Source organism: Temnothorax longispinosus, chromosome 7, assembly GCF_030848805.1.
Source record: "Temnothorax longispinosus isolate EJ_2023e chromosome 7, Tlon_JGU_v1, whole genome shotgun sequence".
Classification (NCBI taxonomy): Eukaryota; Metazoa; Arthropoda; class Insecta; order Hymenoptera; family Formicidae; genus Temnothorax; species Temnothorax longispinosus.
The window spans coordinates 15,832,254-15,852,482 of record NC_092364.1 but is presented as its reverse complement, the minus strand read 5'-3'; the positions used below and the strand labels follow the sequence as shown (position 1 = coordinate 15,852,482).

The 20,229-nt window shown below is 41.6% G+C and overlaps 1 protein-coding gene across 2 annotated transcripts in view; it reads right to left on the bottom strand.

Moving 5' to 3' along the window:
* LOC139816735 (uncharacterized) overlaps positions 1 to 20,229 on the bottom strand; it is a 293,006-nt gene that overhangs the window by 251,648 nt on the left and 21,129 nt on the right. For both annotated transcript variants that reach the window (XM_071784440.1, XM_071784441.1), the window contains exon 2: positions 15,844 to 16,737. In XM_071784440.1, coding sequence (XP_071640541.1) covers positions 15,844 to 16,737 — 894 coding nt within the window. The remainder of the gene's footprint in view (positions 1 to 15,843; positions 16,738 to 20,229) is intronic.

Genomic DNA, 20,229 nt, shown 5'->3' with positions numbered 1-20,229 from the left:
AATTATCTTCTTCACACATCAGACATTGGGTACCTAAACATTGTGTATTTTCCTCAATAATACAAATCTAAAGATATTTATTACATAATAATTCACCCTGTAATAGACTAAATAACGAAACATTAACTCAGCTGAAAATCAGAACGGGATATTTTGTACTAAAATGTCTTCGTTTCTCAAGTAGATTAATCAGATTTCACCGCAAAAACCTCATCAGGCTCCAGAGTGCAACGTTACCTTAAATTACCGGTGTAATATCCGTGGACAGTTACGACAAAAATCGTGATTCAGTTTTAAGGTGCGATTAGGCCTAAAACGTGACTGCCAATCGCTGAGATATTAGGCTGACTTCTAGAGAAAGACAAAAAATGGCAGCAATGATTAGCAATAATTTCCCGATAATCATAGTAGTTTCGTCTTACGAAATTTATGCTTATGAGTGAATCACGACACTCGGTTGCGACAGAAAGATCATCTTTCGTTAGGATTGCTTTGTCATAAGAGCAACAATCACTTTTGTGTGTAGCAAGAACACTTTGATGAAGTCGAATTACTCTTCTCTGACAATCTCGATCGCCTCGATCGTCTCGATCGTCTCGATCATCTCGATCAAAATTCAACACAAGAAATTCATCAACTGCACATTACAACTTTCCCTGTCCAAACGCTTCCGCGTCGACGAGAAAGTTAACACCATCGATGATTCTAATCGCGATATCTTTTCAATATTTTTACCGAACAAAAACATATTACAAATATTTTGTACCACTGTATTCATCTCTCATCTTTGTATTAAGATTGAGATGTTATTAGCTTCCCCGATAGATAACATTGTTATAACACGAACTATATTCCGATTGTTACTCCGCAAAATATTCGTATTGCCTTGTGTACCTCCCTTTTCTCAATACGCAATTATATGCGCGATAGAAAGTCAGAGAGACCCCTTTTTTGACGCGCGCGCATTTACAGTCGATGACATCAGTCATTTCTAAGCAAAGTAAGTTCTCTCTACGAAGCCATACAAAGTGCTGTACGAAAAAAAATGACGTCATTCCACGTTCGTTACGCGACAGAAACAAGAGGATATGACGATCGCTCAATCGGAATTTCAATTCATTTGCCGGGCTCGCCCTTTCTCTCTTTTTCTGTTCTTCTCTCTTTCTCTGTCTCGGCGCGCCCATTTACGACATATTACACCTGGTAACAGATACGAATACACCATGAAAGAGGAACGGGTAGCTCAAGAGAGCTCGTTCGCGCGAATAATTAAGCGAGACCACCACCCATGCGTCTCAAGTTCTGAGAGCACCTATCAGCTTGTATAGTCTTGAAAGATAATTAATCAACACCTTTTTAAACCTTAAAATCCGTTAATCCCTTAAAATTTAAACATATCCTTAAATTAAAAAAAGAGTGGTTTACTATTTTGGCAAAAATGCTTTAAAATAAACAATTCTATATATTGAAAGTTAGAACTGTGAGAAAATATGTATTTCAATATCACACTATTTAACCGGCTATTAAAAACAAATATGCAAAGGTTAACGTTTCTCTGTAAGTGACGCGCAGCAACATGATTTCTTGCCGTTACAACTCCTAATAACAAAGTGAAGTAATCATTCTCGCGCGTCGTGTTTTTAAGGCCGCGAGTTGGCCTCCTCGTGACGGCAATATTTCGTATCACGGTAACCAGTGGCAATACATAGGTACCTACTTACGCGTTAAGGATTGGCACGATAATCGCGCGTCGATCTTTGTAAAACTGAGTAATGGGACGCATTACGTTAGCGAGCGACTCCGATGAAGTTACATTGTACGATTGAAGAGCGAAATAAATGAAGAACCCCGGGGACGCGTGAGAATAGAAACATCTTCGCGCGAAGAGGAATGCGCCTCCCTCCCGTCTCTTCAATCGGTGCCAACTGTAGTTTCACTCTAGAATTTATAATCTCCAACACGACAGCGCTATATGAACCTGTCGTCGCTAATGACTTCGGCTATGCAAACGGCCAATCGACTTTGAGAGGAAAAAAAAATCGCGAGATCTCGCCTCACATGAAAGCGAGAATCCACTCTCGCCCCTGCGGACGCTGCGATTAGTATGCGATTAAGTCCTGATTTATGGCGGCCGTTAAACGCCTAGATGCGATTGATTTCGTCAATGTCGGCGATCGCGCCCCGGAGAGCTTTTCGCTCGCGGCGCGTCAGCGGTCGGCATCACGTGTTGGGCTACGTCATTAATCGAGATCGGTGAAACCGATCCTGAGATTATCGAAAAGGGAAAAAACCAGATACGGGCACGTTATAGAAATTTGTTGCATGACTTCATGCACCGAGTATTTTAAACTATACGGATTAATATAATAGCTGATAAGACGTTAAAAGCGAGCACATTAGATTCGTGTTTTCACCGGGTTAAACGTTGCTGTCCGAGTCTAACAATTTGCTTGACTAATACGGGGATTGCTCACGGCAACGAGAATCAGACAGCTGCATTTAACGTTAAACGTACACGGACTGTCGCGCGTGTTGCCCCATCGGACAGCACAGTGAGCGTGTTCTGTCATGTGCTTTTTCGTGGGATCGACGACGCGGTGCCTTTTGCAACGAAATCCAACTGAGTGGTCGATATAGCCAGAAGCATAGGTGGGCGCGCGTACTATTTTTCCTTCTCATCGTAGTGTACCCCCCTAAGGGGCTAATACCATGCTAATGAGAGCGGAAAACGAAAGGCGAGAACGGCATTTAACTATTAGTTTGCAAATTTAATAGGTCGACATGCACAGTCACGTTTTCATTGTCATTTATGAAATGAGGACCAACCTTAAAAAATGAATAAGAAAGATGTGAAAGAAAAGGGGAAACACAATGATAAAATTTCTTTGTGTTATAAATAGTCTATTTAGAATGAAGAAAGAAATCGACTTTATATTCTCGACTTTATAGACTCGAAAATCCTAGGATTTACATATTTGATTTAAAATAACACCTTGCAATGCAAATACTGTAAAATTAACATATAATATTACAATTCTGTAAATGCACGATCTATTTTTTTATCTATAATATAAAAAGAAACTAATTGCGGGATGGAGCTAAGAACGTCGAGCACAATTATGTTCGCCTTTCACGTGTGAATATATTCGATGCATTTCTCGGCATATTAGCGCCCACGTGCCTCCACGATAAAGTATAGCTCCTCGAAGACATATGCAGTCGAAGCGATATCATACCTCGCAAAGTAATCATCTATACGGAATTCAACCGCGCATTTACCGGCCGACTACTGCCGATGAATCATGAAATTACAACGGTCGCGCTCCTGTCGTATCTCGTTTAACTCTTTCATTCTAAAAACGATCACGACCAACTGACATATTATTACGCGAGCTAAGAATGAGCTACAATTTGGCTGTAACTAATATCACGAGACAACCTCACATGAAGTTCGTAATAATGATCAAGTTTCATTTCTACTTTTAGAATAAGATACCGCGTTTATGGGTGGCTTTTAATCTATTTTCACATGACAACCTTTTAGAATTTGATAATAAATTATTAACTAGTATAAAACGTACGTTTTATCAATCACGATATATACGTAATATATCGATTAATTCGATAAGTAATTAATTTAATATTTTTAATGTATATATAATAGTTTAATAGATATACATGTAGAATGCGTCGACATTCTCAGGCAAGTAAACTACGCAAACAAAGATTATGATATCAAGAAAATAAACTAAAGATTGATAAAAATTGAACAAAAAATAAAATATTATACTTACATCTATGCAGTCCTTGATCTTAAATGGCCTCAAGGTCTTTTTATATAACGTAGAATTAGCGTGAAAACACAGCAATCAAATAGATAGAATTTTTCGATGATCAAATATCATGCAATATTGCCAATATTAGAACTATTTTTATAATAATATATAACATATTTGATTTTTTGTAAAAAATCGTCAATCAAAATCGTACTTATATCTACACATTGCGATTATGGTAAGTAATAATATTGAACGAGTGGCATGCACAGTATCGGCAACAGATAGGAATGCGTGGGTTTTCTGCTGACAATTATCTTTTCTTGCTATTCATCTGACGATCCGAATCCGGCATTGTGTATCTACTTACATGTCGCACCGCGGCTTAGTTCCCATTTCATCAGACCTGACTCATCAAACTGCTACATACCATATATCAGCGCAGAACTCTATCCGGCAAGCTCTTACAATGCAGGACTATTTACCCGAGAATTTAATAGCAATTAAAGAGAACAAAAAAATAAATAACAGCTTTGGGGAATTAATCACGCATCAATAAAATATACTATTCTAATAGCTGAAAAAGTTTGCCACAAATATCTTTCTAAATAAAACTTTTTTTATCCAAAATATATTAATTTTTCATTTTACTTCATACGTTTTTTTTTAAGTTGGAGATCTCAACATGTTTTTCAAGTGTCTTTTTTAATTCGAAAGTTTCACAAAGTTACAAGATTTTTACCATGAAATGCCAATTGTAAGTAAAATTATCAATTTAGATGTCTCATTGATATTATTACTTTTTTCAATATTCTGACTTGATCGATGAACTGTAGACGAGATAAAGGTCAAATCGCGAAGGAAAACTTGATGCAATACTCAAGAATTTAAAAAATCAAACTTGAGCCTTGTTGCTAGCATAGCGTTTCTCCGCGACTCGAGAGATGACCTTTAATTGCGGTGCCAGATACCGACATGACCTCGAAGAACACCAACTATCGGGAGCTTTCGCGCCTAGAAGAGAGGACCTGCTAGTAGCTGGATGAAGAAGGAGAAGATGACGCGGGAGGAGGATGTGATATCCTCACGTCGTTCCAGGACCCGATTGAGCCGTCCAGGTGAACGTTCCGACACACCAGGACGCCAGAACGAACTTTAATGAAGAGAGACATCCAGCGTCGCGATGCTTGACGGACTACAAGCGTTGCTAACGCGGCAACGATCGTTCTTCCTCGTCGTCTTATTCCTTTCCCATCTTCCTGCTGCTCATCTTCTCCTTCGTCCACCACCTCTGCAGACTTTCGAGCGACCCTTCGCGCCTCGACCGTACGTTCGGCTTTCTTTGCCAAAGAAACCGCTAAGGTGCGATCAACTTGCTGCCAGATACTTTCTACCGGTCACAAACGTAAAAAAAGGCAAGCATATCTTACAAGGGTATCTTAGATCGGAGAAAAAATCAAGTAAATCCTTTCTCTCGTTATCCTTACTTGCTTTAAGATATAAAAAATGAAAGTCGAGTTTCTAAATTTAAAATGTTTTGAGAAAAATTTACAAATAAGAACATTTCGCTCGGCGAGGAACGTTTTGATTCCCATAAAATAAAACGTCGCACGTTTATCCTGCGAAATTCTTTGTTAAAATTAAAGTTCAATCCTATCCGATGATCAACGTTGAGCGGTATCGGCAACCCTTTGTATCACGAAGATAAATACACCGTTCTACTTTCCTCGCGGCGCAATAGCGGTGTCTTCAATGCGTCTTTCCGCATCGTCGTTACAGGGCCCTTCTCCATCGGGTTACGTCCCGTGAACTTCAATCATAACGGCGGAGTCAGCGCCATAAATTTGTCACAACGTACGGAGATAGTGCGCGAAACCGTACACGGTACGGTACGTACGGTACACGCGAGAGCACGCGGACCGCGCACGATCGTGCCCGTGCCAAGCGATGGAGTCGCGGACGAGGGGGTCTAGGACGTGGCTACGATGTGGAAAATGTCATCTTCGTGGCGGAAGAGGAGCCTCGACGTGTGCTCCAAGCGTGGGATGTGGGTCGCCGGGTCTGGGTGTGATCACACCGGCGAAAAAGAAGAGAGGAACGAGGCGCACGCGGTTGCGGCGTCTAGTATAGACTCTGTACATACAGCCGACGCGGCGACGTTGGCAGGCGCGACCCCCGGAGACACTCACGTCACGCCTATAATGACCGGCTATTACCTAATACCCGTGCAAGGACCGAGCCCGTGATTTTCGATGCCGCACGAACGATGCGTTACCGTTGATGTGATACTGGCGTTGACACTCGATCGAGACTTCTACGCGTGATATCGTTATGAGTATTATCCGTAAATCAAAAGTTATTTTTCTATAAATAAATTTCTTCTTTTCTCTTTAATTTGCCACTATAAACTATAGGATAGTTGATTAAAAACCGTTTTCCTAAAATTTTAACATCAATTAACTATTTATTTTTTTTAGAGAAAAAATAAAAAATGAATAAAATATTATGAATTTTAGTTAATATTAACTAATATTTAAAGAATAACAATATAAGAGTGAAATTTCCATAAAAGGCGAAAATACCGAATATATTTAGTTAGTACAAATAAGTCTCCGCCGTTTGACAAAAGATGGCCCCACCAGGAGGTTATGATTGAAATTGTCAGATGTAAAACGTCATATCGTAAGGTTGGACATCTGGCAACACCATAACCTCGAAATATTAGCGATTTTGTATCAGCATCACATAATTTTTTTCGTGCGAAAATGTCGAGTTTTGAGCCGAATAAGCGTCATTTGCGGGAACTTTTGATTCACTTCTTTAATTTGAAGAAATCTGCAGCTGAGGCGCATCGATTACTTGTAGAAGCATATGATGAGGCTGCTTTAAGTGAGAGAAGTTGTCGTGAGTGGTTTCAAAAGTTTAAGAACGGTGAATTTGACGTCGAAGACAAAGAACGTAGCGGAAGGCCGAAAGTGTACGAAGACGCGGAATTGGAAGCATTATTGGAAAAAGATTCATGCCAAACGCAAAAAGAACTTGCACTTACATTAGGAGTGACTCAACAAGCAATTTCACATCGTTTAAAATTGTTGGGAATGATTCAAAAGCAAGGAAATTGGGTTCCATATGAACTGAAGCCGAGAAACGTTGAACGCCGATTTTGCACATGTGAAATGCTGCTTGCCAGGCATAAACGAAAGGGTTTTTTGCATCGTATAGTCACTGGTGATGAAAAATGGATCCACTATGATAACCCAAAGAAGAGGAAATCATGGGCACCACCTGGCCATGCTTCAACATCGACAGCCAAGCCGAATATTCATGGAAAAAAACTCATGTTGTGTATTTGGTGGGATCAGCTTGGTGTCGTGTATTATGAGTTGCTCAAACCGAACGAAACCATTACTGGGGCTGTCTACCGAACACAATTGATGAGATTGAGCCGAGCACTCAAGGAAAAACGCGCCCACTACTACTCCAGACACGACAAAATTATTCTCCTGCATGATAATGCTCGTCCACATGTTGCGGCGCCGGTCAAAACCTACTTGGAAACACTCAATTGGGAAGTTTTACCCCACCCGCCGTATTCACCAGACATTGCTCCCTCTAATTATCATTTGTTTCGATCGATGACGCACGGCCTGTCTGAGCAGCATTTCACATCATATGAAGATACCAAAAATTGGGTCGATTTGTGGATAGCCTCAAAAGATGAAGCGTTCTTCCGACGCGGTATCCATATGCTGCCAGAAAGATGGGAAAAAGTAGTGGCTAGCAACGGACAATACTTTGAATAACATAAACATTTGAAAACATAAAGTACCGTCCTTTCACAATAAATGCCCAATTTTTGATTAAAAAAACGGCGGAGACTTATTTGTATAGTATAATAAAACTGTTTCATAAACTTTAACTATTTCAATTAATTTTATTTGTCTTTCTTTCATTGCTTTCAATTAAAATAACAAAAAATACGTTGTACTTTTAGATACACATATATTTTAAATTCCGTCTCAAGTTAATACAACACGTGTTTCATGACTAGGTTTCTATATGTTAAAAAGCCTGAAATGAGTGACTAGCTCGATTAGTAGGCACAAATCAAAAGTAACTCGATTGTCATCACGCTGTAGAACTATAAAGTTGACGTAGTGTAGACTATAAGTTAACGAGTTTACGAGTGAAACACCGCGCAAGGTACTCGCGATCGATCACTCGTAATGTATGCACCGAGGTATGCACTGGAATATAGGCCAAGCACGTTGCACGCGTGCGGAACTTGGAAATAAAATCATGCAAGGTTTGTCCTAAATACGGGGGGAGCGATTCTTCATTGTGAATCACGTGCGATCTCAAGGAAATGATGTCTCACCACTGGACATTAATCGATCGTATACTGCAGTCTTTCGGAACGTGTGTGTGTGATATATACGATAAAGATTCGGCTCGAGTAGGTAAAAACCAAGGCTGTATATCACTCTCATGCTACGTACTATACCTATTATAGATATACACTAGGCAACACACGCTATTATGCCTCTGCGGATGTAAACGATTTAAAGAATAGATTGGAATGTGATTATTCTAAACTTCATCATAATCATAGCTTTCTCTTTTTCAAAATCAATTGTTATGACCTTGAATCAACTTAGCGCCGAGAGGAAAAGTATTTTCCTTTCACATTTTCCAAGAACGTACCTAATGTCAAAAATGTTGTTTTTTTTGCTACTTTGGTTATTCATAGGAAGAAAGTAAAGCTGTATTGCACGTATGGATTTCCATGCATTTTAAAGTACTAGTCGTTTCGAGGTCGACTTAACGATCTCCATTCGACGTTTCTCACGAGGGAAATCTTCGAGAGACCAAGTGGAACTCTTTGTATCGCTCGGGCCATTCCCTCGCAATTCGCTCACATCGGAGGTCCGCGTCCGCATGCAACGAACAATCCATCCGACAGATGTAACCGTTCGCCCCGACCTCGGCGATGACGCGAGCCATTAATTACCCGAAACGTGACCCGCTCGACGCGCGGCAGTGACACGCGGCGGCGGCATGGCGTATGCGAGATCGGATGTTGCCTGAAAGATATCGTCGTATCACGACTATCACGAGAGATCCGCGCTACGAGAGACGTCCGCCGTCAAATCACTTTCTCCCGCTGAACACGTCCCGGACGATTCTCATCTGTCAGAGCAGGGCGCTAACGGGCGAACCGATCAGTTTTCGATCCCGCCTGGGACCGCGATGCTCGGAAATCGATGGATCGTGCTGTCGCTTGGCCTGAGAGAAACGTCCGGACTGGCGCGAGCGACACGTCCTCCTTTTAGAATCGTGCGACGAGTATAACGAATGAATCGGTTCGCGCGTCTGCGAACAATTCGATCAGTATGCAACACGGAACGCACGACTTTGTAAAAGTATTTATTTAAGTTTAAGTCAATTGGATTTTCAAGTCTCACGAAAATAAAGAAATATCGCTGATGTAAATGAAAACTTTCATGAATCATTACCTTGATTCTTGTCTCTATTAGTAAAATAAATATAGTGAACATTCACCTGATAGATAACGTGCTTTAATGTGAATTAGTGCATTAATGAGCGAGCGCGACTCGGATAAAGATGCAAGCTAAAAAACATAGGACATCAATAAGTGGGGTTCCATTCGCGGCTCTCTCGGTTAATCGGAAAGAAAAGGTCGGCCAAGCGGAATCAATTATATTCGCGTGTGGTAGGCCGCAAAGTCACTTTACCATGTATCATGAATATGAAAACGACAAACCGCGAAATTTAATTGGTTATTAGTTACCCGCCTTCTCTCTAGCTCGCCGTCGAATGAGAAAAGCTCGCGACCTTGAAAGTCGATCCCGAACCTCAGCCGCTCTAACCGGCGCGGCGCAGCACGTTGAACACGATGTGAAACACGTAACACTCGCTGCCTCCCCTGATTCAACTCGAGCCCAGGCACAAACACGATGTAAAACATATATTTAACGGTAGTCGGGTACCGTAGCAAGGATTGTAATCGTATACGTTTAAAGTGGTAGGTATCGAATGTTGCTGTTCCGCAGTCGGACAATATTAATGACGAGAGCACGCAGCCGTTTCGAGAAAGTTCATCGGCTTTCGTTATCTTAGCGTCGCCGCGCAAAAACGTAATTACCGCGATGCAAGGATGTCTTATGCAACTAATTGCCAAGCAGAAAGAAGTAAACGCGTCCCACCGGTCGCTAATCACGTGGTTTGCTTCAATCTTACGATAGATGACTCGTATTCATTCAAAAACTCCAACAAGTCTTATATCTTACGAGTAACAGGCTACACCTGTAATTCGTAAGATATAAGAAAAAGATACGTTTCCATAATAACAAAGACTTCTATTATGGATCTATTAATTGCGGGAGAAAAAACCTAGTTATTGAAACTGTAATATGTTCTTTATCCTCACAGTGCAAGAAATAATCTTAGCCCAATTGTTACGACTTTCGATTCTAACGAGTTCGTCGATTATTTGTTCGCTCCGTGTCCGCGGCATGATTCTGCAATTAAAAAGAGAACGAGCGAGCCCTTTGGGTACGCACGAACATAACCCGGAAATCGTCCGACATCGGGACCCGATATGCACCGAGGTCCGTGAACGTTGACACCTTATTATCGTCGCGCCTCGGGCTGCGATCGTCAGGAAGACATCGGCGCTCTCTGCGATCTCCGCGTCTCGCCGCGCTGCGGCGAAAGTCGCTGGGAGGAAAGAATGGCCCGCTAAACTATATACTGATCGGAAGTCACGCGGGATAATCCTGGCTCGGCCTGTCGCTCTCGAGAGACTCGCGCGCCATGCGATTCGATCGCAGCACCGGCGAGCACCGATGATCTCGAGTGCCGACCACGGTTCAATAAGAGAACGACTCTTTATTTAACCCTTACATACCTCGGAACGTCGAAGTAAAAAAAAGCTGAAGAGAAACTCGGTCAAACTTTGTCCGACTTCTTTGTGAATCATGGACTCTAATCTGTTTTGAGTAGCAAACGGAAAAGTGATTCAATATGGTTCCTTATGCAAAACACGCCATTGTTAACATTAAAATGAACAGGTTGTAAATGACATTGCCTAATGGATAAATACACCTTTTATATATAAATATGTAAATTTACTTGTGCTTAATGATTCGTACTGACTAAATATCATTGTCTAGATTTTTATATAAAATATTATACGATTGGTTATTATAAAATCCAACATCGTAAATTGTGAAATTGGATATTGCGAGGTATCGAGCGATGAGAAAAAGAATCGTAATAAGATAGTAATTTTCGTGGTTAGAAGACGAGATTTATGAGGTCGGAGGTTAAGTTTAATAAAAAAAAAACAGCGTGAAAGGGATCTTGAGATGACAAAGAAGGATGCACTACGTGTTACAGTTACTCCTTCTCCTTCTCCTTCTCCTTCTCCTCATTCTTATTCTTCTGCGAGAGAACGATTCATCTTTCACAGATGAACGCAAACGCCGTGCCGAATTACCGAAGAAAACGACGAAGAATTGAAGAGCACAAAAAGAGACACAATAAACCTATATCGGTTTCGTGGTATCACGTTACCCTTGCCTTGGGTAGCAAATATCACGTAAAAAAGTCGTTACGATTCTTATACCTTCCCCGCTTTCGAAACGCAAAAGAACCTTTGTAAAAATACTTACATGTCGAGACTTGGGCGACAAAAAAAAAGAATAAAATCACTGCGGATATTTTTGTGACTGTTGCGAATTATCCGAAACCGGAAAACGTTAGCCGAAAGTAACTTTCGATATCACCTTTTATTTTTACAAGTCAAGTTTTCACGATAAGAGAGTTTATCAGGATGCTCAAAAAATGCCAAATTATCTTTTTCAATCACGAATTGATCAACGAACAAGTTAGAATAAAGTCGATTTTCATAGTAAATACTTATTCGGAAACCCCATTGATATTAAAATTAAATATCTCATAAATAACAAGATAATTGATTAATTTAATTTGCAAGACAATAATTTGAGTGATCTTTAAGTTTCCTGTATATAATAATGACATATTACAAAATTTACAAAAAAATTATCTCGTTCGTCAACCCACGAAGCTACATCATTCCAAAAAATATATACTACTTAAAAATAATGTATAAAATTATCCACATTATCTTTACTTATTTTTCGTATGTTATGTAGTTTTGATAGATTTGCTATATAATATATAATACCCGAACGGGATCTTCCCTTTCTAACTTTTAAAACCTATCACATATGAATGCAAGCGCGTGCGTTCGCAATCGGTTTTCCTGACTTACGACCGTAACATATTGACGAAGAGCACAGCCGTGAAGAGTATAGTGATTGTCGGCGGCGGCGGCGGCGGCAGCATAAAACCGTCATTACCGCCAATTACAATAAATCCCGCGCTGTATTCTCCGCTTATCGTTTTCCATGCGTCTACGTTCAAGGTGCGGTTTAATCTATAATCCGATGTGAAGGTAATGGGGGGCATAGATATACGGGGTGTTCCAAACGTGCTATATTCCATAAATTAATAGCATGCGTTAGACATAAAGAAAAATAGCTTCTTTGATGCAAAGGCATAATTCCCAATTCCTTAAAAATCCTTGAAACTCAAAGAATACTATAACGATTTTTCAAGGGTGTTCAAGTAGCGATGAATTATAATAATTATTCTCCAATAGTTTGCTCATCAAGATAGACAAAATATTTAATATAAAAAACGTTGTAATAAAATCTCTTATCAAGTTTTAAAAAAATATTTTTATTCCCAGTACGCTTGAGGAGCCATCGCCAAGATATATATCGCGAATATCGAGACACTCCGTATAGATGTGAGTTTCAAAAGAGAGGCTCTCTCTCGTGAGAGGAACGGAACGAAAGAGAAAAAGAGGGAGCGAAGGGAGAGAGTAACGGAGTGAGGAATCGGCAAAAAGACGGAGGAAAGCGGGTGTGCGCGGCGAGCACAACTGGTGCGGCGCGGCGCGCGGGTAATCATTTTCCGCGGCTACACTTTCACGACTGATGATCGGGTAGCGTTTCAGCGGCGATCGGCCAGATTTACTCCACCCTGTAATGTACGTGTGCGTACGCGCGCCGCGTGCGTGCATACGTGCATATGCATGCGTGCATGCGTACGTCGCCCGGCACATTCGCGGACGCGACTCGCGCCCGAGCTAATGCCGGTGTAAACGCAACCACCGCGCGGATACCACTTGGTGCTCACTCGCGGAGCTCCGCTATACATCGCCTCGAGACTTCGCCGTCTAGAGACAAGTGGAATGAACTCGCACGCATCCATGGGACTTCCGCGAGGCGCGTCAGCTCGCCCGCTAATAAAACCGGGTCCCGCTATATGCAGATGATTACTGATTACTCTGAATTGTAGTCGGACGATCGATTTCGAACGTGCGGAATCGTGTGTGGAAATCTAACTGTTATTTATACAGTTACACGGAGTAAAATGAAAATTTTACAGTTTTTTCATTATTTTTAGTTAAAAGACTATATACGATAAGCTCGATTTCTCAAATATACAATTTGTCTTTTGGTAACGCATCTGTATATAAGAGTAAATCAAATATATCGTGCAGCATAAGGTATAAAGTTAAATTTTAATATGTAAGAATATTCTCTACCGTGAAGGAAATTCAATTCAAGGCTTATTCAAAGTTTATTCACCTCTACGGCTCTACACTAACTAGCTTTACATATATATGAGTCTATAAGCCTGACACATTTAACAAAGCCGAGGGATTAACGAACTTGGTGGCTACGAAGGGTATAGTATATAGGAAGAGTAAAACAGAGAACATTACTGGATCAGGCAATGTAAAAGGTAGATTAACCAGGGGTACTAGTTAGACTTGTTACGATTCTGCCTCCTGAAAGAGACTCCAGCAAAACGGCGTGGCCGCCGATGCACGACGCCCGCATTGGAGTGCACGTGGTGACTCTCCAGCGACCGCGCAACCACACAGCCGTGGTCCAGATAGATCACGTCTGATATAATTAATGAGCACGACCCGCAATTCCCATACACACCTCCGGCTCGCCCGGTCCGCCCTAACAAGCACCTCGGCGAACCTAAGCTAACCCGTGCAACCGAGAAGTCGAACTGTTCCGTTCGCGGCGAGGAGGCATTATGTAGGTATCTGGGTGAGAGAGCCCGCGCTTCCCTACTCGCGATCTTTCCGATAAAAATTGGCGATTACGATTCGGCCGATCGTACCAGTCGCCAATTATACGAATGGCATGTTATCTTAAACGACGATATACCATCGAACCAGTAATCATGTCTATGATGTATAGATTTTTACAATGGGAAACATTGTACGCTTATACCTGCTTATTTTTAGAATAATTTTTAAGTATAAATATTGTCAGATATAACACAGATTAGACTTTTAAAATATTTAAGTACTTTTTCTTATTATTGTATACGAGTAGTGCTTTTTTTATTATACGCACATCATATATATTTATGTACATTAACAGCATTTGAGAGATGTTTCCTAAAGCTCATGATAAAAAACGCTTATTATAATAATATTATTATTTTTTATGAAACAGTGATATTATTATATCTCAATACTAAAGAGATAAGCATAAAAAATCAATCAAATAAAGAACTAATCATTATTGTTTTCTTACTTTTATATCGTAAATATGGCAATTGTCTACAGAAAGAAAATGTGAATACTGAATAATCCAATATCTAATGTTCAAATACGTAATAGTTCTATTAAATTTTAACAAAAATATTATAATAAGAATGTTAATGAATATAAATAAGTATTTTATATAGACTGTATTAATGCTGATTAGACAAGTGACTTCAGTTCCATGCGATGTGCATAAATGCGAATAAGTCAAGTGGCGCGAGGGGCATGTCTCTGGACGAGGTCGTGCAGAGAAAGTTGAGATGCTTAAACTTTCAATCAGGATGTCATAAACGTTAGGCGAAATAACATTCCATATCAGATTTATTCACTGACAATGAGCCATATTTCCTCGCGCGAATTGTCACTGGCAAGATGCGATCAAAGGAGATGAATTCTCATCGATACGCCCACACTAAATTCCACGGCGATCGATTGAATAAAACTGATATCACGCGACCGGACAATACGATCAATATTTATTGTTAACGATAGTTAAAAATCTAGATGCAGGAAAAAAATTTGATACAAAAAGATAAAGAAGAATAAAAAGCGACAAAACAGATAAAAGAATTACAAACAGTATCCGAAATTAGCACGTAAGAGCTTATTGTTAAATGCAAAATATAATGCGAATAATGTGAAGCCGTCTTTTAAAAAACATTTGCATGACGGTAAATGTCTCTCGCTAATAAATTGTGCTGTATTGCGGTTGCTTTATGATTATCATCAGCGTGAATATTTATAATAAATAAACGACAGAACTTTATAATTGCAAATTATATTAAATCTTCCCGATATTCGATGAGCCGTTCGATGACCGTAATCTTACGTGCCGTCACTAGCGGTGCCGTCAAAGAACGGATGCATACACGTTAAAAGAAGCGTACAATGTCCATTTGAATACAAACCGCAACTATGGTTACCGCGCGCAAGGCAGTAAAGCGAATTGCAACACATATACCGCGTATGGGCAAAGGAAGGCTTCCCCGTACGTAATTTATGTTCTTGCTCTTAATGCGCTACTAGCAATGATTAAAACGTAATTTCCACGGATAGGAAGAAATACGGCGTACTTGCGTTTTCCTTCGCTTTGATTTACAGCGCTTTATTTTTCTTCGTCATGATTTATACCGACGATCGTTCTCTCGCGAAACACGACGTCCGATTCATTCCACACTTTATCGAATAAAACCTAAGCATATACACGTACGAACGGTTCTTTAGAAACTTAGCGTTATATTGTTTAAGTGTGGAAATCGAACTTTTAGTTATATCGAAAACAGATTTTAAAATTAAAATTTTACTACTCTAAGATATTATTTTATATAAATCTTATTAATCGCCAACTCAAAATGCTGATGTTCAAATAACACTCACCCCGCAGCATGCAAGAACTGCAGGTAACTCTTCGTCTGTAAGTTCTTTCGACGCGTTTTCCTCTTCTTTGACAATAATTGTCAATTCCGAGTTGATATCCGTCGCGTTCTCGGTTGCTTCCGGAACTTCCGCGATCAATGTGTCGCTCGAGTCGCACTTGTTCAGATTAGTATCTTCCGTCGTCAATGTCTCGAGTGAGACCGCCGCGTCTTTTCTTTCTTCATCACGGAAAGGCTCTGGTTCCTTTGTCGGGGTTTTCTCGTCCGAGACAAGATTCTGCTCCGGATTCGCGTCTCTGGCATCCTCGTACAAAGACGTCCTGCTTCTGCTAAGATCGGCCCGGCGATCCTCTTCCAACAGCCTGATGAGAGCCTCGTGCGGAGTCTCCTCAAGGTTCTCGCCCCTCGAGGAATTCTCCTCGAGCGTTTCAGACGCGGGATCTTCGACGGGCTCCGCATCGCGGGCCGGCCCCTTGAGTCTCTCTTCGGAGAATTCCGTGTACTTCTCCGGAGGTTCGTCACGATCCTCCTGCTGACTCGCGCAGGTTGCAACGTCCTCCAAGTACCACGAAGTGCAGTTCTCCTGGCGTCTCTTCTCCGTGACGTTCTCATCACCTTTCGACAACGCGCCCTTGCACTTCTTCAGGTAGCTCTTCACTTTCTTGGTCTTACTCTTCCGGGTCTCTTGGCTGCGTGGCAAAGTATTGTCCACGTTATCGCTCGGATCTACGGATATTACTTCCGTAGGCGGTTTTAATTGCGTTTTCTCGGAATTCTGTGCGTCTTTCACTTTGGAATCGACCGTACTGTCAAAACAAACGCACGAATCCTGTTGATCAGTAGCCAGGGTCCATGTCTCTTCTTTCTCCGGCGGCCGGCGATCTGCCGGTATCACCTATAACGAGAATAAATGTATGTTATTAATGTTCTCAGGGAATATTAACATAAAAACAATTAAATTCATATATGTTCGTTAAATGCTCGCATTCTCCATTGTCGTCGTTACGTCTATCATCTGGATCGTAAATCCAGCGAATCGGTAACGGAGATTTTCCCACAATACATATTCACGTTTCGCGATTGATTAATTTACATAATCAACGTTGAAAAAATGTCGATTGTGCGCGATAAGAATTGCGTCAGCAATTGAAGGCAAACTGAACGATATAGCCGGTCACTCGATCGCTTTCATAATAATCTGTTAGATCGGTTGGGCATTATAGTACGGCTAGGTACAACTGTATCGGCAGCAATCGTTCGACTAGCTACAACGCGACGCAAAACAATAGACTTATAATAAATATCGACGAGAAATAATGACGACAACGACGGTGTCGCCGTTAGCTAATATCAACCCTAAGCGGCGCATAACGATGACATTTTACGCCGCGGCTACGCGAAGCGTGCGCCCATAATACCACCGGGAATACAACTTCCTCCCGTAATATCTCCGATTTCATAATGCGCTAGCCCCTTGGTTTCCTGCTCTCTGAAATACGGCGATGCGCCGCTCCCGAGGACGTGAGTCATCGCGCGCGCGAAACGTAAATATAAAATGCTCCAGCTACCTCCCCTGCTCGCATTGGTAAGGTATGCGATAACCAGGAGATGGGATCGAATCCCTTACAGGTATAACAAGAAAAGAAGAAACAGTCAAGGCCCAATGCGCAGTTGTAAATATTTGTAACGATTGTATCGTGTTAAAAAATATATTATATTAATAACAAACGTTTCAATGTATTTCGAATCCTTTTCTTAATAACTCAAACAAGATGCGTAAAATTGTTTAAAGATACCCATTCGCTCAAAAATCAGTGGTTATTAACAATACAAGTACAAAATAATTAATAAATACATTTCTAAACAATCTTCTTACAGCTTTCATTTCTGTTGCAAACTGTTTTCCAGATGTGTTTGATTAACTATATTTTATAATATATGATTCAGCAGAACCTTGGCAATGACGGGATCATCTATTTCGCTAAATCTACGAAAGAGATGATCACGTCACTGTCAAGGTTCCGCGATCCCATCTTCAGACTTCCACGTAAGCGCGCGAAAGTTGCAGACGAATATCCGTTCCCGAGTAAATCTTGGTCTAGCCAGAGTTTACATGTTTTTGCGGCGGGCAAAAATAGCCGCGCGAGCGGATCGACATCGGCCGGAGCTGGTTTTATATCGTTCTCTACGAGAGGAGGGCCTGCGAGAGCTCGACTGGTAGATCGAATCTCTGCGATGATGCGATAGCAAGATGAGGCGTGGGAGCGGAGTCGGGCTAATCTTTCGAGCAGCGCGAGCAGCTCTCATTCGGAGCGCGTGTCTCCTCCGTCTGGCCGGCCGCTCTTGTGCCATCAAGAGGGAAAGTTTCCTCGAGTGCCCGGCCGTGTGCCTTTTCTCGCGCGTCGCGGCTGGAAAAGTGCGCCCCGCAAGGAATAAATCGAGAGCGTAATAGAACAGAGCGAAGCTATTCATTGTGCCGCATAAAACAGCCAAAACGACAAGCGACAGCCGGTTATCCCTTCACTCCCTCCCCTTTCTCTCCTTTTCTCGATGGCGGAGGCGCGATCGGAAGCATGTTTAGCGCTTTAATCAAATTATTAACCGACGGCGAACCGACGGTGCTTTCCCCTCCCTCGTAAATTTTACTCTCGTTTCCCGTGGCGCGACTGTTAGGTACTTTATTACAATGAGATCCAAACCTATTAGAGAAACTCGGAACAACCGGACGCTGACTGGCTAGATGGTTAAATGAGTCGATCGACGGCCCGTGCTAACTGCCTCGGCAACCAATAATAATTACTCTTTTCTCTATGCCCCGGCTATGTACATGCACATATGTCATGTACGCCGTAACTCATTTTCTTTCTTGATACGTGAAATCGGCGCGCGTATTTCGCGTTGCGTCGTGCTCCACTGTCGGACACTGAATTGCCATAACGGCTGAACTGTGGATAAGAGATGTGCATATGTAATTGTATGATACGTATATATCGGGCATGGCTGTGTTTGCACGGAACTCGCTGAAGAAACGGTCGTTTGTAGCCTACGGTAGTCTCGGTAACGAGAAGTCGCCAATCGTCAATACACGAGCATATAAATGGCCGCAACAGCGAGTATGTACGATCTACTACGCAACGTCAACGAAAGATATGAACAGACGTGAACGTGGATAATTACGCAACGAGTGCTCAAGCGCACAATGAAATATCATGTCATCGCGAGCATTACGAAATGCACTTCTGTGAGAAGCACTTAACCTGCGATTGGCTATATTGCATCCGTCGCGACTGCGTGCAATTCATTAACGTAAAAAAAGTAGAAAAAAAATTCGGAGAAGAGAAAAAATCAGACGTCTGTGTCTGGTCGCTAGACTTTTTCAAACTTTTATCCGTCTAATGCACTCTAATGAATAATCCGTTGTATTTTTTTATTGTTGCAAAATTCATTGCGTTTTAGTTCATTCAATGTTCTGTTGCTATCTTCATCGTCACGCAATGATCTAAGATGCGCGAAACTAGAAGGCACATTCCATCGCAATATATGATATAGTCATCAATTATGGACCGCGATACGAGACCGAACGTGCTGCTACGAGGGAGAAGCGCGCGTAAAATAATAAATAATCTCTATTACACGCGCATATGATAAATCAATGCCTATCTAGAATGACGTGCGATATGCGATTCCGGGTGCAGTCCACCGCACGAATATATCCCCGAGCAATCCGGGGCGCGCCTCTACCATCAGGGAACGTCTTTGACACGGTGCGCCGAATCGCGAAGGCGCGCGATTAATCTTCGTATCCTCTCGCGAAGGTGTTCACGCGAGATATCGTCAACAATGTTAATTAGTCCGCGGGATAATTTATACCCCCGGCACTCCATCGCCGTCCAGGAGCGGTGCGGATTACTATAGGAAAGGGCTGAGGAGCGTTCCGAGGAGGACGCGGACGTAAATCACTGGCGAGATGCGACGTATATAGAGAAAACCTGGCTCTTCTCGTCTCGCTCGAGAGCATCGCCGGTTAAATATTGAATGAAGATCCCGTCCATGCGTGTATACGTGTAAGTAGATATGTGTATCTGTGTACACCGGACACGACCGCGGCGTGTTAGACTGTCTCGGCCTCCTGGACGGTGTTACCGGTCAACGAAGCGTATTACGGCGATAGCACCCACTTTATTACGGCGACCGTAAGCATGGACGACGTATTTATCGACCAGTGATTCGCACCACTTACTTACTATAACTAAGCTCTCACGATGAAAATTACGAGCCTAATATGGACCTATGAACGAACGTGTATGTGAAGATTGTGTGTGTCCATCGAAGTAACATGTTGATTATCTTCGATAAGAAGCAATTATTTATTATCTTTCGAAGCTTT